The sequence below is a fragment of the Amphiprion ocellaris genome, chromosome 13 (genome assembly GCF_022539595.1).
Source record: "Amphiprion ocellaris isolate individual 3 ecotype Okinawa chromosome 13, ASM2253959v1, whole genome shotgun sequence".
NCBI lineage: Eukaryota > Metazoa > Chordata > Actinopteri > Pomacentridae > Amphiprion > Amphiprion ocellaris.
The window spans coordinates 17,663,807-17,686,194 of record NC_072778.1 but is presented as its reverse complement, the minus strand read 5'-3'; the positions used below and the strand labels follow the sequence as shown (position 1 = coordinate 17,686,194).

General features: G+C 40.4%; 1 protein-coding gene across 1 annotated transcript; it reads left to right on the top strand.

The window, feature by feature from the left end:
- On the top strand, positions 1-21,350 carry LOC111576478 (neuronal acetylcholine receptor subunit alpha-3-like). The gene is made up of 7 exons (XM_035953681.2): positions 1-253; positions 14,639-14,778; positions 14,869-14,913; positions 15,017-15,126; positions 15,767-15,974; positions 16,237-17,304; positions 20,135-21,350. The coding sequence occupies exons 1-7, from the start codon at positions 196-198 to the stop codon at positions 20,258-20,260; spliced, it is 1,755 nt and encodes a 584-aa protein (XP_035809574.1). The 5' UTR covers positions 1-195; the 3' UTR covers positions 20,261-21,350.
- The last annotated feature ends 1,038 nt before the right edge of the window (positions 21,351-22,388 follow it).

Sequence of the window (22,388 nt, the reverse complement as noted above, 5' to 3'; positions counted from 1 at the left end):
GGGACGTGCAGAAGTTGTCCATGTCGGCTGAGCGCACCGCCGAGTCCAACCTCTCCACGCTCCGGAGCGCAAAAGGAAAATGTTGTTCTAATCCGGAGGCTTCGCAGACGTCTGCCGCAGGTCACTGACGACAACTGCTCGCTCTGGCAAAACCTTTTTAACCCACAAAAAGCATCGCCAAGCGCTGATGTATCGATGAATTTCTCCGGGAAACTAACACACGTCCTCCTGCTGGTGCTCCTCGCAGCGCAAGGTAAGACGGCGCGCCGTGGCTCGGTCGCAACGCGCAAAGTACCGTTTCTGTTACACCGGACCACCACTTTGTCTATTTATCTCGCTTGTCACGTTAGTTTTACACATCTTTTGTGCACCTACATCGTCTCCAGTAAACTCTCTTGTGCGCTTTTAAGTGGCTTTTATTTCCAGCTCAGCTCGGTAAAACCCAGTCGGGATCATTTCATTTATAAAGAGAACAAGTTAAACTTTCCTTAAATTTAGCTGGATTCTGTTTGTGCGCTGATGCATATTGATAATGACAAATAGCAGGAATGGCAGTTTTTAAAATATTAACGCATTCTTCTCAAATTATTCTGGGAGTTGAGCTGCGCACACCCCGCAGCGACACAAGAGCTGCTCTCCACGTTTAATCTAAGATTACTCTGTGTGCGTCCTGCACCGCTTTGCAACCAGGGACTCAGTATATTCCACTCTGGGTATTTCCACTCAAAACAAACCCCACGTGTTTGTGAAATAAAGCCTAATATCCCACCTTCAAACTTGTGGAGTCAGAAATTCTGGGGCCCCAGTGGGCTCCATGCGCAGGGAATAATTGAATATGCTATTTTAAACATGCACACTGGGTTTATTTCACCAAGAAGATGATGATCTGGATCATGACATGTCTCATTACAGCTGATATCTCAGTTCCTGCAGTTACTGGGAAGCAGCCATCCATGCAAAAACAAAAACAAAAAACAAAAAAGGAGCCAACACATGGATGGCATACGTTTCTATGGCAGGAAACTCAATAACTGTCAAATTTGATTTCATCCATGATTTCTCCAGATGTGCAGAGCTCAGAGGCTTCCTCTTTCCGCTGAGGTCAGAGGTCAGGGTTAGGTGGTGTAAATCACAGTATAGCCCTGGAGCTGTGTGGTCTCAGTGTCTTGCTGGAGGGAAAATCATCAAGCAGATGGTTGATGGTGGTAATTACTGCACAGGGTTTACCCCCTATAGGTCATCCTCATGAAAACATGAGTAGAAATGATAAAGGAAATTAATTTCCCTCATGGTTTGGGCTGCACTGAAACAAACTGGCAGGTTGTCTATGTTTAGTTTTGCTCTTTGTGTTTTCTGCTTCTTTCTTTTCTCTAATATTATAAGGTTACTTCCACACATATCTTCCATTTCCTTCTGCCTTTGCAGCCAATTTTCAGTGCTGCCTTAAAACAGCAGATTGTGAATTGGGGTCTTTGAGTGTCTCCTCGGGGATCTGGGGCAAAACAACAAGTAGATAAAACGCTTTAAAGCAAAACTTGTGTTCCCGTGTAGCTGAATGGGTTATTTTAATCCTGAATTTCACCTGTGTTCGCCTCCACAAACACAGGTTTCTTGGGAGAGCGTCTTCACCGATGGGAACAGCCAGCATAATGGGGATCTATGTGGAGGATGAAATAACTCACTTTAAAGTGGCAACAGCTATGTATTTTTGGCAGCGACTTTGTTCTAAATGCTCAGTGCTGTCTTTATGCTGCTTTAACACCTGCCAGTTGAACAGAGTGAGATGTGCTTAAGTGTCTTTTTTTTTTTTTGAGCATTTTCTGTTGCGGAAGTTAAAGTTTCCACCCCTCCCTTCAGTGAGGGCAGAAACCACAGAGGCAGTGAAGGTGTTTACAGGCTGAAGGACAAACTGTGCAGCATATAGAACCTGTTGTAATGTCTTCATTGAATGACTCAACGCTGATTATTTCAGCCCACACGAAAATCACTGCCAAATATATAATGATACACATAGACTTAAACTACACCGAGCTGTGAAACGTCCATTTTACCTGTCAGTTTTAGTGGTTTCATTTACAGAAGATAGTTCAGCAGAAATAAAAGTGTTGTCGCTTTGCTAGGTTATTGTCTGGTTATGAATCAATTTACTATTGTCACACTTACATATGTAATATTAAGGTAGTTTAGCTCACTAAATTGCCTTTAGTCAAAAACTAACATAGCAGATAAGGAAGTTGCCATTAATCAGAGTTACATTCCTCATTCCCTCCTCATTTAATTACATTTTATGTGGGATAACAAGCTGAAATATCAAGATATTCACTTATTTAATTATTATATTTCAATTATGGATAGTGGCGAAAAAGACAAACACATTTGCTGCTGGTTTTCTCTGTAAACGTAAAAAACTACTTTCACAGAAAATATCAGAAGCATTTTTTATATCGAAAAACAGGTGTGAGGAGTCAGTCAGAGTGACTCTCTCTTGAACAATAACACATCGATCAGCCACAGCATTAATGGGACGTGTCCACAGGGGGAACGTTCCATTCATTTTCTATGTGAAATACATTCTGGTAGCGTCGCGCCACGTTTCAAGCAACAGGGCGTCACATTGCCCAGGCTAGCTGCCTGCATCTCATTTGCATAAAGGTGAGGTCTCGCCTACTTTATGCAAACGAGGCGCGTCAAACGGAGGTCCAACACTTCACAAAACTTTGGTAAAACCTCTAAACTAACCGTTGTTAAACTAAAATCAGGACAGATTCAGCAGCTGCATAGCTTATTCCTCACCTCAAATGTTTTCAGAAACACATTTCCTTGAAGAGTTTTCATAAAACAAGATAACCATCCACTGGTTGGTCTGAAGCCTCTACAAGACTGGCTTCCGGTGAAGGTAAGTGCCTGTCATCAGTGATGAGAAACAACACGTTGCCTCACTTGTGAAAAAAAACAAAACAAAAACCCTGTGAACACACGCTGTTACAGCACCTGCCTAATACTGCGTTGGTCCCACTTGTGCCACCAAAGCAGTTCTGAGCAGTCTGGGCTGCAGGGTGGGGCCTCCGTGGATCAGGCTTTTTCCCAGCATATCCAATGGAAGCTCAATCAAATTTGGAGCTCTTGGTCACGTTCCTCAATCTGTTGTTTAAGTGGATGGTTTGTGCTAAAGTAGCAACCGCATGAATTCCAGGACCCAAGGTTTCCCAGCACAACATTGCATTCTAATGAGTAAATCAATGTTACTTAATTTATCCATCAGTGGTTTCAATCTTGTGGCTGACCGGTGTATGTAGGTGTTGTGTTTGGAGCCTCATAGGTGACATGTTTCTTGGTTTGTTCTTCTATGACGGATGTCGTTGCTCCTTTATCCCAAACAAACCTAAATGTTTTCTTGGGAAAGTCCCAGCAGGCACCATGTAATTTGGATAGAGACTGTAGGTGGAGCTGCAGATTTGATCAATACTGTGTTTTACTTTAAAGCCCTGAGTGCACCAGTGAGTTTATCCCAGATGTGCTACCTGGAGCTCCTCCTGTGGGAGCAGCACTAAGTGCCTTTGTATTGCCACGCTCCAGTCATCATGTGAAAGACACCGGCTTTACACTTCCTGCAACCTGACGCAGACTTGAAGCGGAGGAGAAGGGATGTGTTTCTGTATGACACATGGGATCAACACTCCTCCGTTCTCTCTCTCTTTATGCCTCTCTCTTTCATTCTCTTCAGCTGGAGAGATTTGCTACAGCCAGCCGCTTTGTCGCTTTGCCCTTGAACTGAGAGAATTTCAAAAGAAGACCGTGCTTTGAAAGGATGACAGTGTCAGCGCAGAACAGATTTTGCTCAAGTGAGAGGAAATTCCCTCCATGTCCTTGCTAGTTAGAGGTGGTTAACTCGGCTCTAAGGAGGAGGGGGGAAAAAAGAGAATTTTGCCCTCACCTTCCTCTCTCTCTCCCATTCTGGTCTCCATCTCTCCTGTCCCCGTTTCGTCAATCCCTCATTGACTGTGTGGGCTTTTGTACGATATTCAACAGGGGCTGTGTGTGCAGATAAGAGCCTGAAAAACACACATTGCCACACACAGTCCCAGTGGGGGTCCGATTAGTGGCCTACAGAAGGTATTGTCTCCTGCCATCCAGGATTGAGTGATTTGTCCCCATAACAGAGGAGATGCTGATCCTGCAGTTCATAGGATTGGGGGAGTCAAAAATAGAATCTGGTTGAAGTAGCTTGGAGGTAAGGAAGGAGTGATTTGTTCAGCGTGGGGTGGCTAGTTGGAGTTATGACTTTCAAAATACAGTGACAGCCGGTGGAATAAAACTGGGGTCCACATCAGCATATTTTAGGACAGGATGTTTTCCTTAAGGTTTGAGTGAGGGAGATTGTGCGATGCATTTCCTTGCAGCACCATCTCCAGCAGAAATAGCTGAGATAGATGTCCAGCCATGCCTGCACTGTGCTGATCTGATCCGCATTATGTTTCAGGCTTGACCCTTTATCTCACTTTACTGTGCATGTAAAAAGGCTGCAGCTGTAAGTGGACGGTGCCTCCAAAGTAGTCCAGCACAAGAGAGCAGAAAATGCAGGCAGGCTGCTAATAATGTAAAAAATACTGTCATCGCGAATGATCGTCTCATCTCAACAGAAGTTGCAGTGTGGCAACAATCAGGCATTTTCTTTTTTTCTGTCAGCAGCTTTAGAAATGGTTTGTATTAAGCTTCTGTAGCTCTTATCTAAGCCTGCTTGTGTTGAGTCGTCTGCATGCATCACAGCATCATCAAGCATATTTGCTCCTCTGCCAGACTTAAATGCTCATCTGAGCTTCGCTTGGAACTACAGAGCAGCTCTCTGGTTTCCCTCCCAGAAGCAATATAGTTGCATTAAAGTCTGACAGGCAATCGGTGTGTGTGTGTGTGTGTGTGTGTGTGTGTGTGTGTGTGTGTGTGTTCATGTGTGGCTTAAGGACTGTGTGGCGGCTTGAGCATCTTCTTAACGCGATTGTCATGTGATTTCTGCAACCAAACTCTTGCTCCTTCCCGCGCACACATACTGTGTAACCACCACAGGCGGAGAGGCCTTATTCCACACCCTCTAAGGATTGGTTAAAACCATCATCACATTCCTCTCCAACAAAAGCACACACACACACAAACACACATCCTCCTCCAGACAGTCCTGCTGCTGACTCCTCTGGGACATCCTGGTCTTCTGTGCTGGCAATGAACTGAGTCACGCTTTGGGATGGAAGGAGGGAAGGTGAGAAATAGAAAGCTAGAGATGAGGTTGAGCAAGATGCGTCAGATGGAGGTTAGGCTTGTTTTTATCTCTCCACATTTCTTGTCCCATTTCACTCTACGACCATTCGCTCTTTTCTGTAGTGACAGGCCGCTGTGTCTCTTGTGATCTGGCATTTTAAAAAATGTTTTTCCAAAGTATGTTGTGTTGTTCAAGATGGGAACACACTTATTGCAAGCTAGTAGAGGTCACAGCAATGCATGTCTGGGCATTCATTATTTATTTAGTAGCTACCACAAGCTGTTATCACTTAAACTGGGATTTTAAAATATGTCATATCTTTCTTACTGATATGTTTCATAAAGGCTCAGCACATTCCTAGTCTTGAACAGACATACAGGCTTAACAACTTTCATGGTTAACAGACAAGAAACAAGTCTTACCACAACTACAATGTCATCAATGGTACATTTTGCTTTCATTTTTGCATCTTGAATGTTGAGGAGTCTTTGTCATTTTCACGATTGATGACAACCACAGTCTTTAGGATGTGTGCAGTAAGGCATCTAATCAAATTCACTTTAAACTCAATCTCTGCATTCTCGAAATGACTCTGCAACTTTGCTATAAAGTCTCCAGTGTCACCAGATTAAGCTTTGCCATGTTGCCCATTTGCCTGCACTGATTTGTCCTCATGTTTCATCATAGTTCTTGCTTGCAGTCACCTTCCACGCTCCAATAAATTCCACAATCATGATGGCGAAAAATAGCTGCTGTTTACTAAAAAAAACGGTCTTAGTTGCAGCTTCATGCTCAGAATCCATCAGTGTGGCTCGTTATTTAGCCCTCTATTGAGTTATTCATCCATCTTCCATTCTCTTATACATGGGTAGGTTGTAAAAAACAATGTAGCTCAGTATAATTTATTTAAGAATTTCCTTCATCTTGATGAATCATGAGAATTCACATTATTATTGTGCGTAATCTCTTCTACAAATGGATGAAACTCTTCATCATTTTTATTGCTGTTTTGAGTGACTCTTGTCTCTATGGAAGAGTGGGAGCTGGACATTGAGGCGCTCCTGCAGCCTCAATTCTCCACACTGCCTCAAAGAATAATTACAGCCATCCAGTCATTTGACCTACTTGTATCAATTATCTTGTTGCTTTCTCACTACTCAACATTTGAAGCTGTGGTTGAGACTTTTCCCGTCTTCCCTGAATATCTCAGACTTTTTTGTGGTTCTTCGTGGTTTGACCTAGAATGGAAACAGAATTTGCCATTTGAATTGATTCAGATTCTTGCAGCAGCTCTCCAGGCACACCCAAGATTAACACATTTTCACAACACCTGAGGTCTCTAAGAAAACCTAAAATGCTTGTTGACTGCAGAATCAGATGGTTAATCCTAAGCAGTAAAAAGTATATTGATGAAAAACCCTCTTCTGGGAAACACACTGTTTTTCATAATATGACAAGTCTGCTGGGAAAAAATTCTGTTATGTTAATCTAAGTGTTATGTTGTAGGAAGGACATTTTTTCCCCCCAAAGGATTGAAAAAGAGAGAAACTTTAAGATTTGCTATGGATTTGGGGCACAGAAGTTTACAGTCTTTACTGAATACTGATGGAATAAATGCGGCCGACATGCATGATAGACAGGAACGCTCTGGCTTCACTGCGGGAGAGATAAGACACCAGTACTGACTACCTGCAGCTGTGACTGTCAAAAACCACCACAACCCACCGCTACAGACAGAAAACGTTCCCAAAGTGTATTTCTGAATAGTGCATTGTTATATTTCCAGGTTCTGCGACAAGGGGCTGCTATAAATAACTATTTTTCAATGAAAAATGTGAGAGTTCCATCTTTTAATGAGTATAAGGTCATAATCAGTCATGTGAATACACATGGATGAATCTTTCATTAGATTTTTCTTTTGAATGACTGAGTATTGAGTTCTCTCACCTCCTTTTCCACATCCCCTCTACTTACATGGATAATTAGCCGTCTGTCTGGTCAGCTCTGTCATAAGTGCTCAGGATAATTTCACCGTTCTCTGAGTTATAAATGACAACAGTTTTAATTGTTTTTCTTTTGTTTTATGTCAGTACGTTTCTTGGGACTTATGCAGCTGCCTGTGTTCATTGTTTTGAAAAAAACGCTCATCTCTTTATGATTACAGCACATTATTTCAGTTGTTTTTGAGATGGCCATAGAATCAGAAATGTGATAGAAATGGATCAGTCATGGTTAGTCAAAAGAAGTTCTAAGGACTGACTTCAACATTCATCTGGAGGTTAAGATCATTCACATCTGGTCGATACCTGGTTCACTTAAAAAGGTCAATCAGCAGCATCGTTTTTCTGGTGCTTCATCACTTTCACCTATTAGTGAGGAAAAGTCTTCCAAGCTCCTCATCCTGAACTGTCATATGTTGTCAAAAAAAAAATGTTGACAGAAAATCAAAAATAACCGATACGCTGATCTTTTCGTCAGGAAATCCTGACGTGTCCCAGATGCTGTCACAGTTTCCTTCCACTATGATACAATACACAAGATACAGTGAGCAGTTGCTGCGCCTGAAGCTCATTTGTTGCCAACGCCTTGTGTCTGTTAGCAGGACCAGGAAACTTACTTGTTTTCGGTTTTTAAAATTAACAAATAATTGGATTAGTTCACTTAAATACAATGTTGGCTCACTCTATCAACTTTACACAGAAATATCTTCTACGTTGTAAAATGAGAGTTTAGTTGAAACATATTATAACATATGCAGAAAATCTGTTCTCAAAACTCCCACATCTTCTCAGATGAAAGCATGCAGGAGTGGAGCTACGGAATTTCATGCCTCAGTGAAAGAAAAATCATACGCTGTTCAAAGTGAGTCAAATCAAAGGTGAATGGACATTCTGTTCATAAATAGCAATGTGTGCATATGCAGGAACATACAGCTACATGTTTGTACGGCGAGACCTCATTCACGAAGACACACACACATAAGTTAGATACCATATGCTTAATAGGATGGCAAAAGCAAACGCAGTAATCACTGCGGATCCTTTTATGCGTCATTCAGCGTGTCACAGTTGGGCCATCAAAAACCCTGGAGAGCAGAGACATGCTATCTAGCTCTTCTCTGCCTGCTCTTGCTGTCAGTTTTCTCCTCCTATCTCTTCTCTCCACTGTCTCGCTCTTTGTATCTCTTCTCTATGCACTCACACACTGTCAGCGGTGTGTTTCTGGAGGGTAATTAGTTCCTTCAGAGTGTCCACCACTGGCTCCCAGACTCATCCTGTTAAGCACGTCTGATCAAAGAGCCTCCAACAGGCCGCTGGTCCTTCTGCAGCTTCAGGCTCCTGTAGCCCCGAGAGACAAAGACACACTCACTGTTTGGTTTGCTAATTCTGCATCAATGTGGCTTTTTAAGGGTGAAATGCATGACTGCTTCACTTGACTTCACTTGTGTCAGTACAAAGGCTTGTCACTTTGATATCACATCACAAAGGCTTGTGAAGTAAAGAGCCACGCGTCTGGTAACGTGAGACGTGAATGTCAAGCTGATTCGATATGATTTTTATCATCAGAGACAGAGACAGTTCTGATTAACAACTTTGCTCTGAAGCTGGAGATGTGAGAGCTGATAAAAGAGGACTTATTTGAATGGGGATGACTCCTGGAAAAATCTTAGGCAATCCAAACAAATTTATTTTATAATGCTAGAATAGATTGTTTGTTAGATGTATTGCAATTTTTCTTCAGACATTTGTTTAAAAAGATGAAGTATTCCAGTGACATTTTGATTGTCAAAATAAAAACATTCAAAGTCAAAAATACTCCATGTCAAGTTTGTGATCAAATACCTGCAGAACAAATGTATTTTCTGGTTGTTCTTTGTATTTAGTGCTAGCTAGCAAATCTTAGAATGCTAAAATACACATAAACTGAGAAGGTGGAAATGGCAAACATTATATCTGATATAAATCATTAGTATGTCTACATTGTTGGTACGGTGACTTTAGCTAAAGCAACATTGTGCCAAAGAACAGTCAAAGTTGTGCTGCTGTAGTGTCAGTCTAATGTGCTGTTTTTCTTCACCTGAAAGCTATAAAGTTACCATAATCTACGGGTAGGAGATCAGGCCTAAAATACTGTAAATATAATTCCACAGCTGCATCAGTTGGATCTACGTTGTAAAAATGAAAGGAACATTTTCAAAAAAATTTTAACAGTAGTTATTTTAAAACCATTTATAGATTATTTTACAGATATTCCCTATTTGGTTGTATTACAGATAACTGATCCAACAGATCCAACTAAAATTACAGGAAAGAAGCATTCATTCATCACTCATCAGTCAGCAGCTAATTATCCATGTAAGTAGATGGGATGGAAAAGGTGAGAGAACTCAATACTCAGTCATTCAAAAGAAAAATATAATGAAAGATGCACCCATGTGTATTCATATGACTGATTATGACCTTAAGCTCATTAAAAGATGGAACTCTCACGTTTCAATGAAAAATAGTTATTTATAGCGGTCCCTTGGTGTAGCAGAAGCTGGAAATGCCAAAAAAGGCCATATATATATATATAATTTCCATATTTAAAAAAACACAGATTTTTATAATTGAAAAGTTGTTTTTTTTGAACATTTAACCATCAAATTACACTATATATATATATATATATATATATATATATATATATATATATATATATATATATATATATATATATATATATATATTTTTTTTTTTTTTATGGCCTGACATGTTGAATGACGCATTAAAGGGTCCACAGTGACTACTGCATTTGCTGTGGCCATCCTACTAAGCATATGGTATATAACTTATGTGTATGTCTTTGTGAATGAGGTCTCACCGTACAAACATGTTCCTGCATATGCACACATTCCTGTTTATCAACAGAATGTCCACTCAATGTATATATATATATATATATATATATATATATATATATATATATATATATATATATATATATATATTTATATATTTATATATTTATATATATATATATGCACACAATGCCGATTACAGTACCAAAAATTGTCTCAAGACACTTTACAGAACCCATATATATGCCTGAACCCCTAGAGCAAGCCCTAAGGGGACAGTGGCAAGAAAAAACTCCCTTTTAATGGGAAGAAACCTTGACCCATCTGCCGCTGGCCGGCGGGTTGAGAGGGACAAAAGAGGAAAGAATATATATTTCTTCAGCGTACATGTGCTCTAGATTTCAATATAACTTGATTTCTGCAAGGGGGATATATTTACTCATGAAACAAGTAAATCATCCTGAACCACCAATGCTTTATTCCTCCTGTGCCTGCTATTTTCACATACACACTCACAAATTAACTGCTGTACCTCACGTTAAATGCCAGGGAGCGTGGTGAGCAGTAAAAGCAGTGTATAATCGGCTGAGGTGAAAGTGCAAAGGTTATAATTAACTTCCTTTAAAGTAAGGCTGCTTAAGATCTTCAGTGGCAGAATAAATAAAGGGAATCAAGGGAGCGACTGAACCAACAGAGGGTGGAAAAAAAGACTGGCTTCATTTTTTTCTGTCACAATGAACAAAAGGTCCAATTAATTGACTGATTATAATTGCCTTGGTTTTCCCTCACCCAATTAGAGGCTTAAACAAGGTTCTGACAGTACAGCGAATCAGGGAGCAGTGGGCAGTTTACCACAGGTACCAAGAGCTGAAATAACACAAGTGTCTCTAGAGAAAGGCGTTTTCATTAAGCTTTAAGACTCAACTTGCCTCTTCAAGTGACCTCAGAAAACTTCTTTGGAGTTTTAAAGTCACTATATAATGCAGGTTCTTACCAACTGGATGGATGCAATTTAGTTTTCAGTTAGTATATTTAAGGTTTTGTTTTTTTTTGTTACTAACAACTCCACGAAAAGAAAATCAGCTTCTATTTTTTCCACTTCCCTGCCTAATTTATTTATTTATTTATTTTTACCAGTGTAGTGATTATGACCAGGATGATGAGTTTAATGAAGGCAAAGCAGCTGAAAACATCTGAAAAAACAGAGTCTAGTCCTCATTTATTACACTGGACATGATTGACTTCTGCCTCCTCTAGTATGCACAGCTGTGTGTGCTTCATCTAAGTCTAATATTTAGCGAGACGATTACTTCAGCATCATTTTAAAGGAATGTTGTGCATATAAATTATTCAGATGTATCAAATCATTGCAGGAGTTTTCTGCATAGAGATATTTTGGTCCCCCCCAAACAGGTTTCAGATAGCGTCAACAACAAAATTACAAGAATTGAGAAAAATAAACATTTTCATTAATCAACTGGTCAGAAAGAAGAGGATATATCACAACTTTCTCTCTAATAAGGTAATACAGAATCATTGCCTTTACTGTTGTGCATCATCACCTCCCAAATTCCTATTCTGAGCCTGAAAAATTTTGCGTTGCATTTTTTTGCTGCAGCATGCTGTTCGTGTCAGTATTTTGACCTTTACGGTGAACTAAATATTGTGTGGAGTCTTCTCAGTGTAGTCGTTGTCTGTGCACCAGATGTTGCGATTACGTAAGTGTCTTGTTTTAATGATTGAAATTTTGAGCTCAGTCAGCTGAGTTTCCCTCTGAGCTTCTCTGAGGATTAAACTGAATAGTATTAAAACCTGTAAAAGGCTTAAGAAGTTTGTTCACTGTGTTTCTGTGCTACTGTTATCAAACTCTGACATTATCTGGCATTTGTCTGATTCATAAAGACCCTCAAATAAAGTAAGCTGGCATACAATTCAGTGATACTTGTGTGGCTCTGGCAAGTTACAGTTAAACATGAGCAAGTGAACTAGTCTCGTAAAATTAAGGTTCAGACAGACTGTGAGCTGAAACGTCTGGAAGATATTCATCCAAGTGTACTCCCAATGGCAATAAATGGAAGAGTGGCTTTATGACTTTACTGTAAGCACAGTGAATATGAAAACAAATGCTATATTAAAGTATCAACCCGGCTGAAAGTCAGTTTACAGAAGGTCATTGTCTTTGGTACAGCATCTTGTGACATCTAAATACATTCTAATACTGAAGTAAGGTACATAACAGCTATATAAAAATAATATTAATAGGAACAGAGTTAACACCCATGGGAAAGGGGCTCTTGTCTTATTTTTGATCAACAAAAAAGAGCATCCAACCACACCAATCTTACATTCCAGTCATGCTAGCTAAGTTACAGTTTATATATATTTTAATGTGTATTTATAGTTTCTCCTTTATATGGGCTTGATTGCTATATTTTCTGCAAAAAAATTCTCCCAAGGTCAAATTTATTGGTACAAATTTATACATCTTGTATGTACTTCCTGTAACATAGAATTTCAGTTGTTATTCTTCCTAGTTTCAATATTAAAACATCCCCGAGATAAAAAGATGATAAAAGAATGAAGAATAAAGTAAGACAGGTAGCCAGTTTTCCATGCGTTTTGGCTTGTAGAGCGTGAACTGACTTTAACAGAAAGTGTCCCAGTAAAGATCCATGTTTTATTTAGTTGTTGTCAAGGAAACAAACCTTTCCAGTGAACATGGCTATTTGTGTGTATATGGGTTGTGCCCCAGATGCCCTTTTGGTGAAACACTTTCACCTCCTAAAACGGTTCATGCAGCTCGGTAAGTGCTGATTTGATGATGTGAGACGGCGCTGAATCATGCGTGCTTCACTTCTTGACTTGAAAGCCGTGATGGAAAAGGTTGGCGTGTCCTTTTTCTTTTGTTGTTATTTGTGCTTCAAGAAAATGAATCAGCCAGTCCAGAATCGAAGGACAAAGAAATGGCCACAGCAGAAGAAGAAAGTGAACATAGAACAAAAGGAAAATGGGATGAAGACAATGAGGAATTTAAAAGAAGATTATGTGCATTTATGACGTGATGTATAAAGGAGATAGAGTGGAGCTTGTTGAGGCCACTTGAACAGCGTTTCTGAGGGTGTGATGTGGCTTGAGTGTGTGCCGTCCCAAGTGAGGCAACATTTTCTGCTTGGACAGGCGTGGGTCTATGTGCCATCCTAGCACCAGTGTTACTAGTGGCAGTTTTCCACAGGATGACCTTCAGTTGCAGCCTCAGACACACACTAACACTTCTGCAGACACTCCGACCAAGACACGTGATTCTTAGAGCTTTTCATGTTTGAAAACTTTGTTAAAGCTTTGCTTTCATTGTGTGAACGCACAAATAAAATAGCATTTACAACACACTTTGATTGATCATAGCGGTCTCACCGATTAAACGGTTCAAATATGACTTTGCCTATATAAAATTGAAGTACTGTGAATACTGTGTGGAAAGGTGTGACTATTTGATCAGAATATCCACTGTCAGGTCTGAGGCATGATGGAGGTGACCACAAACAAGATTCCATTCACCTTTACCGCATTCTAGAGTAAACTTACAGTATATCTACAAGGCATGTCTATGAGTGACTTTTTAAATAATGTAGACAAGTGTGTTGCTTAGGTTGTCTATGGTAGATACTAAATGAAAGTGATAAAGTATTAGATAGATAGCCAGACAGATGGAGAGATAGATAAATAGCTTAAAGATCATTCAACTTTTTTGACAAAATTGGTCTCTATTGTAGGCAAAGTTAACAAATTACAGTCAAAGAAAAGTAATGTTTCTCTTCAGAATAACATACTGTGTGGTGCAGGGACACTTTGGACTTCTGACTTGATCGTTACTCTGCCAAGGAAAACAGCGAAGTTGTGTGATGATTACCATGCGTTTGTCCTTCTGTGAATCTGTGAATCCTACTGTCTGTGCGCAACATTACTCAAAAACGGATTTGGATGAAATTTTCAGGGAAGGTCAGAAATGACACAAGGACCACCTCATTAGACTTTGGCAGTGATGCGGCTTATAGTCTGGATCCACAGATTTGTTAAAGATTTCTCTATCATTGCGAGATAGTGGCACAGCGTCACTGTAACTATGACAACAAGTGAACGCTACATCAGCTGCCTGCTGACGATCACATTGAAAAATAAAACTAATAATAATCCTATAGGAGCTGTTCTGAATAATGTAGATTGAGTGTGACTCCTTATGTGTGTTATTTTCTTTGTGTCTTTTCTTACTTTCTCATTTGCTGGTGAACTTAATCCTTGATGACAGCATAACATTCATCTACACATCTTTTTAATATGTGTTTCAGCAGACACTAATGTTAAACCTTTTTGAGTGATTGACCTTTTTAGGATATCGGAGTCAAGTTCAATTTGCCAGCTGTTATCACCTTGGTTGGCTCCACAAAGTTTACATTTCACTTTAATTTCACTCAATGTAAAGTGACAGTGTTTTCCCTCCTCTCCATGTTATTTATGTCATTGTAACTGCTCATCTTCTTTTGTTTTATTAGGCAGCTTTTCATCGAAAGCGGAGGACAGATTATTCCGAAGGCTATTCCGAAGGTACAACCAGTTCATCCGGCCGGTAGAGAATGTATCTGATCCAGTTACTGTGGAGTTTGAGGTGTCCATATCTCAGCTTGTTAAAGTGGTAAGATCTGTCTTTCAATAAAAAATCACGTTTCAAAAAGGCTGTGACCAATCCATGCATTGAACCGATTTGTCCTGTTTGTTCTTTCAGGATGAGGTGAATCAAATCATGGAAACCAACTTGTGGCTGAGACATGTGAGTGCTGGTCATGTCTAATCCTTCACGAGCTGCGTTGTTTCATTTGTTCACAGAGAATTATGTTAAGATCTGACTATTTCTAGGTTTGCTTGTCTTTCAGGTTTGGAACGACTACAAGTTGAGATGGACCCCCGTTGAATATGATGGGATTGAGTTCATACGAGTTCCATCCAATAAGATTTGGAGGCCAGACATTGTCCTGTACAACAAGTATGTTTAAAAAAAATATATATATATATATATTATTATTATTATTATTATTATTATTATTATTATTATTATTATTATTGTGGGCTTTTTAGCCTTTATTATAGTTGAAAGTGGAAAGAGAGACAGGAAACATGGGGAGAAGAGTAGGGGTCTATAGCCCCCATTTATGAGTTGCCTGATCAACCAGTTGACCTACTGGAGCGCCCACAAGTAAGTTTTAGCGCACAAATGCTAAACGGTAAAGGTCTCTCTTGTCAGCTTATCTAGTGCCATGCTGAGAAACATAACTGTTATCAAGCTTTTTTCAGTGATCATTTCCTTACAATTTCACATCTGTAAAAATCTGAGTGTGTGTCATTTTCTGTCCTGTCTTTGCCAGAGAAGCTGCTGCAGCTGCATTTTAAATAAACATCTTACGTCATAGACAACCACAAGCATTATATATGCATGTTCTTTCACTTGGCAGTAGGACTAATAGTGTGACGTCACCCCGACTGACATCTCGCCCTTTAATTTTTCAAAAATAGCATATTTACTCTATTTCTATTCGTCATGCTTGCTAATGATATTCATGTACGTTCTCTGTCCCCTGACCTTTAAAGTTAAATGCTGTAATGGCCTTGAAAATGCTCCCTCACAGTGCTGTAGGTGATTTCCTCGTGGAGGACAAGACCAAGGCTCTGCTAAAGTTTGACGGCACAATCACATGGGTCCCTCCAGCAATTTTCAAATCTTCCTGCCCCATGGACATTACCTACTTCCCTTTTGACTACCAGAACTGCTCCATGAAGTTTGGCTCCTGGACCTACGACAAGGCCAAGATTGACCTGGTGCTCATTGGCTCAAAGGTCAGAGGAATCATCTGGGGTCACATGGAAGACATCTGGTCTAGAAATGTTACTGTACATGTCATCCTTTAATCCTTTATTTATTGGATTTGTGTTTAACATTTTTGAGAATTTTTTAGTGTCACAAAACCTGACTTTTTTTTTTTTAAAAACAGACACCTATGAAGTGGATTTTGAACATCTTTTTGTCTGACTTTGTTTAGTTTTCCAAGATGTATTTTTTTCTAAAACTTACTTTCCATATTTGCCCTTACTTCACCAGGTGAACCTTAAAGACTTCTGGGAAAGTGGGGAGTGGGAAATCATCGATGCGCCAGGATACAAGCATGACATCAAGTATAACTGCTGTGAGGAGATCTACCCGGACATCACCTACTCCTTCTACATCCGCCGCCTGCCTCTCTTCTACACCATCAACCTCATCATCCCCTGCCTCCTCATCTCCTTCCTCACCGTGCTGGTCTTCTACCTCCCATCTGATTGTGGAGAGAAGGTCACTCTGTGCATCTCCGTCCTCCTTTCCCTCACTGTGTTCCTGCTCGTCATCACTGAGACCATCCCTTCAACATCTCTGGTCATCCCTCTGATCGGCGAGTACCTCCTCTTCACCATGATTTTCGTCACGCTAAGCATCGTCATCACTGTCTTTGTGCTGAATGTCCACTACCGCACCCCAATGACTCACACGATGCCGGAGTGGGTGAGGGCGGTGTTCCTCGGGGTGCTGCCCAAGGTGATGCTCATGAGGCGGCCTATTGACCAGGGCTGCTCCTCGCCTGCCAGTATTACCGGAGGGATGCCAGGAAGCAGTGGAGGAAACAAGAAGAGAAAGAACAGCATCGGAAGTGGATCGGGAAGTGTAAGTGTTGGAGGTATAACTGGGGGTGTAGCATGTCAACCGCTAGATAGTGGCGCAGGAGGAGGAGGAACCTCGTCAGCTGGCGGCTCCATGAACTGTGTGGAGTATGGCGACATGAACCGCGACCTGAATCGTGACTTAAATCAAGGCTTGAACCGTGATTTAAATCGCGATTTAAACCGTGACTTGAACCGGGATTTAAACAGGAGGTGCCCCTACAGAGGCAAAGAGGTGCCGACTCCTGTTCCACCCCCGATGGTGCCCCCGCCTCCTCCTCCTCCTCCCCCCCAGGCACCTCCCAACCAGGGGCCCCAGGAGTCGGAGCTGCCCAAGGTGCCGAGGCCCCTAAGTGCTCCGTCGCCAGTCAATGCTGTCGTCGCGTTTTCTGTGGTGTCGCCAGAGATCAAGCAGGCCATTGAGAGCGTGAAGTACATCGCAGAGAACATGAGGACACGCAACAAAGCCAAAGAGGTATGTAGAGTTTGAGTTGTGTGTGTTGCTGTCTGTATAATAACTAGGGAAGATCATGAGGGGCAGTCTCCGTGGAGATTTAGTTTAATTTAATTAATTTTTATGGCACAAATTCATAATATGAGTCCTTTCATGGCACTTCACACAGCCAAGACCTTATACTATTATTGTATTACAGAGAGAAAACCAACAAATCCAATGACTTGGAATGTCAGCACTAGTTTGCATCTTCCATTAAGATTTCTGGTATTTGTCAGGAGAAGATCTAATAATGTGAAATCATGATTGAGTATGACACTGAAAATCTTGAGGTTTATAGAGAGAAAGAGTCTCGCTGCATAGTTTGAAGATGCTGCTTGACAAACTGGAGCTGCACTGATAACCATAATACTAACACAGAAAAGCAGGACTCTTCCAAACACATACTGTTTTTATATGTAATAAAGAAAATAACATTTGAGTCTTGAAGGGCCAATCCATTGAATTTTACACATCAGTCTGTCTACAGGCCATGGGGAATACAACTGAAGTTCTGCAAAGAATTCTGTAAAGCCTTCTGTAGCCTCAGAGAGAGACAATCTCATAAAGTCCTTTAAGTGACATTACTTGAGGAGATTTTGCCAGAGCAGGTTTGAAAACGAAAATAGTCTAGGGTTTGGAGTTAAAAAAAGGAAGCTTACCAGGACTTCAGTCTGCTCGAGGCTTGAGGCTTGAGGCTGTATTCGTCACTACTAGCATAGCACGCACTGGGTCTCTGAACACTTTGTCAGTGGTTGTCCTACATAGTTGCTAAAATAGTCAGCAGATTTTCTACAAGGAGGAATACAGTGTGGAATATAAAACACAATATCTCTGGTTCTCCTGCATTGGTCTTCATCCTTCTTCATTTTTAATTGGCTGTCAGGAGTCCGATAATGTTATACAGGCATAAGAGCAATTTTCTGTCGGTAGAGTACACAACAATAACAACATTCATAATTATAATAATCTGTCCGCATTCTGTGTGCAACGGTGTCAAACCTGCTCACATCGTTATTTTTTTTTTTTACATTACTGTAGTAGCATCTTGCATGCAGCTGTGTGCAGCACTTGTTCTCATAAACTGCTGCTTTCACAGCCCTGAAATGGTGCTACAAATACGTACAGGAATGTTAGAGTAGCGGAGAAGACACACAAAACCTTGAGCTGCTACACTTGTGAGGACATTGTACAGACTCACGCTCATATTACTCAGAAAATTGCAGAATCTGGCTTTTTTTGATCCCCCCAAAATTAAGTGTTTTTTGCAAATAAATGTATGAGTATATGGTGTTTTGGGGTAAATTAAAGCTAATCAAAACAGATGGAGGCAGTAGAACAGCTAAACTTTGCGGGGTCAGTCGTGGATGGTGTGACCAGGGGCACCCAGTATCGCTAATATGTGATCTGCTTACAAGCACCTCAAGGGAGATGCAAATGCAAGCACAAAAATAGGAGAAAATAACTCCTTAAGGCCATGACAAAGCCAGAATCCCACCACAGAGGCATATGTAAACCTTAACTATAAATTCGAAATGCTTACCCTGCAGCTTTGTCTTAATCATGACCTGGCCTTAAAGCAAAGTCTTGATTAATCATTTTAATTTATTTTTAGACATTTTTTTTAAAGAATAATGTAAACAGATTTATTCACAGCACAAAAATACACACACTCACATGACAAAGCTCTGCTGCATGTGGTGCCATCTCTGCATAGTAGGTGAATTTCTACCTAGCTTAGTAAATGGCACAGAGACCATTTACATGACGCTATAATGGGAGTGTAAAGCCGCTTGTTTGCTACAGATGGAGGGCTTTGTGCGTGCCTCTCTCACGCTCTGGATGGTCCTGATATGTTTGTTGCTTCGGCTCCATCTTTTTCCAGCAGTGCTCGGATCTTTCTTGATGCTTGCGGAATTGCCTCCTCTAAACACACAATAGCACCACGGTCATTGCAGTTATGATCTTATTGTCCACACCTGACTGATGGAGGGATGCTATAAACAGTGCTGTGCAAATGTTTTAGACACTAAATGCGTGTAAGGATGCTTTCAACAACAATCAGTTAACTTCTTGCATAGATCAGTAAATCTAAGCTAAAAAAAAACAAAGAATAATCTATATTTGGTGTGACCACAGATCTCATCGCTACACTGGCTATTAGGTTTTCCAGGTATTTGGTAGGTAGGTTTTTCAACATCTTTGGAAACTTGCCATAGTTCCTGCGTGGATTTAAGCTGCCTCAATGTCTTCTGTCTCTTTATGCAACCCCAGATTCCCTCCATAATGTTGAGATCAGGGCTCTTCATTGTAGATTTTTTTTCTTCTTTTTGCTAAAGGCAAAGGCAAATGACTCTGACTGTCTGTTTGCAGTCATTGTCATGCTGCAGGTTGAAGGCGGGACTGATCAGACACTTTCCTGACTGCACTTTGTGATTTGAAAACATGCCTTCAACATTTGCACAGTACTCCACACACACCGTAGAAACTATTCCAACAAAACAACATGAACAACAGGTACATAATAGTAAACGCTGATGGCTCTCTCTCAGTGTCTCTTACACAGAAATATAAAAACGCACACATATTTCCCTCAAAGCCACACAGCTGTAGTGTTGACCCGTTGACATGCAGTGAATGTGACAATCTGCACCATTGCTATAAAGTTCACAATTACCATTAGGCAAAGGTCACCGGGAGTGTTTGGGAAACTGAGAGAGAGAGAGCACAGTGCTACTGTACTGTATTTATTTATTTATTTTTATTTTGCTGCTTATGCACACACCTAAATTTCTTTCTTTTCTCTCCTCAGGTGGAGGACGACTGGAAGTACGTTGCCATGGTCATCGACAGGATTTTCCTGTGGGTTTTTGTGACAGTGTGTGTGCTGGGGACACTGGGACTCTTCCTCCAGCCGCTCATCAGCTTCCTAAAATGAGACGCTTGTCTCTGTCATCGCCCTCCCTTTTCACTCTCTCGGTCTCCTTCTCTCTGTCTTTATGCCCAACTTGAATTATCCCCCTTGCAGTTCTTTCACATCAAACACTAGAGTACATTTGTCCTCCTTTTCTGTTTTTTTTTTTGTTTCTCCTGAATCTGTCTCTAGCTCTTCTCTGGGAATCCATCGTCATATGTGACTTACAGCCCTCCGCTTTCTGTTTTCTCGCATGACTTATTCAGATTTCCACATTCTTCAGTGTTTATGCCCTGTCAATGTGCAGGCACTGTCATGTTATCCAGTCTCCTTCTTCCCATCACAGTTTTTTTCAAAACTTATTATCACATCGTCTCTCCTTTCTTTGTTTTTCTCGTCTCCTGTGCCGTGCTTTGACCTGCCACCGCTGACTGCTCATCTTTTCACATTCGTCTTCAGTCTCCCATTGTGGCTGCATTTCCATTCTGTGTTTTACTAAAAAATGTGCACTAAGTCATTTTTATTGTACAGTCTTGTACAATGTCTAACATGGTCAGGTAATTATTTAAGGAATTATTATTTAAATGACTGTAGAAGAACCTATTAAGACATGAATCGCTAAAAAAAATAACCTGAATAACTTTGCAATAGCACGTTGTCATTGTAAAGCCAGTGCAATAAAGACAATACACTATTGAGAACTATGGTACAGTATATACGCTTAAATTTAAATATGATTAACTGTTACTTAACTGTTTTTTGACAGCTGGTATTAATTTAGTCTTTTCTTGTTGAAGCTGCAAGTACATTTCCCTGTAAATACCTTTATAAGATATAAGTGAGTCATGCATGGCTTCTGAGAAGGACACTGACTGTGGCTGTACACTTTTAATGATGATGTGTGTTCTAATCATGCACCACACACACACACACACACACACACACGGATGACATCAGCGCAAACTTGCAATGTATAAAAACACTTTAAAATGCACAATGTAGATTAAACTTGTAAAAAGATTTAAAATAAAGAAATGCCTCAAGTAATTTCTAAGATGATAATTGTTGAAGTTCTGTTTGACGACTTATGGACTTTAAAAGGTGTATGACTTCACTGTTGTGTGTCTGTGTGAATTCTGTATATCAGCGGTAAACATACACCGATCAGCCACAACACGTAAAGCCTTCACGGCTGAAGTGAATGGACATTGATCATCCTGTAACATTGCAATGTTTTCCTGGGAAACCTTAGATCCAGCTATGCATGTAGATGTTGACATGTAGATAACCATTTCTGCAGAACAAGCATCTTCCATATTGCAGACACTAGCAGTTTCCCCAAGTATGACTGTACTGACTCGAAGAACATGAAAAAAGAGCCAAAGGTGTTGACTCGGCCTACAAACTCCCTGGATCCCAATCTGATTAGTGTCAGATCAGCCCCAATCCTGGTGAAAGACACCATAAGACACCTCAGAAGGCCCAACTCCATGTGGTGACTGGTCAGGGTTATTGTGCCTCATGAGGACAGCCTATACAGTATTAGGCAGGTGGTTTTTCTATTGTAGATGATCAGTGTATAGTGACACATGTTTTTAAGCTGACAAGTAAAAAATAAGCAGCTGCTGAGTAAAAAATAAGAGAAAAGGACAGGATTTAAAAGCACAAATGGAGATTTCACAGGGTGAAAAGACAGAGAAGAACAAGAGAGAACGGATGGAAAACGGAAAAATCTACAAAATCACCCTACATTAACAGAATACATCTGGAGAAATGGGCACTGGCAGCTTATGAGCACAAATAAAGCAGTTTCAAATCATTGGAAGTCATAAACTGCAATGTCAAGAACTTATAGACATATATAGTCCAATTTTGTACTGCAATATCTAGACATGACAATTACCCCAAGCCACTGAAAACAAATAACAGCTGCAAAGAATATTGCAGCAAATGCAAAGATTAAACTTTAGAGGACCTCTTTGTTCAGCACAACATAATCAAAAACACCCAGTACTGTATAAACAACTGCACTCTGTTGTCATTTTCCATCTAGTGTAGCAGCTCAGAACTGGTCTAGTTAAAGATGAGCTGTTATTATCATCCAGTAAGAATCAAAAAACAAGAAAATAGGAGGGGAATTTTAATTCAGTGC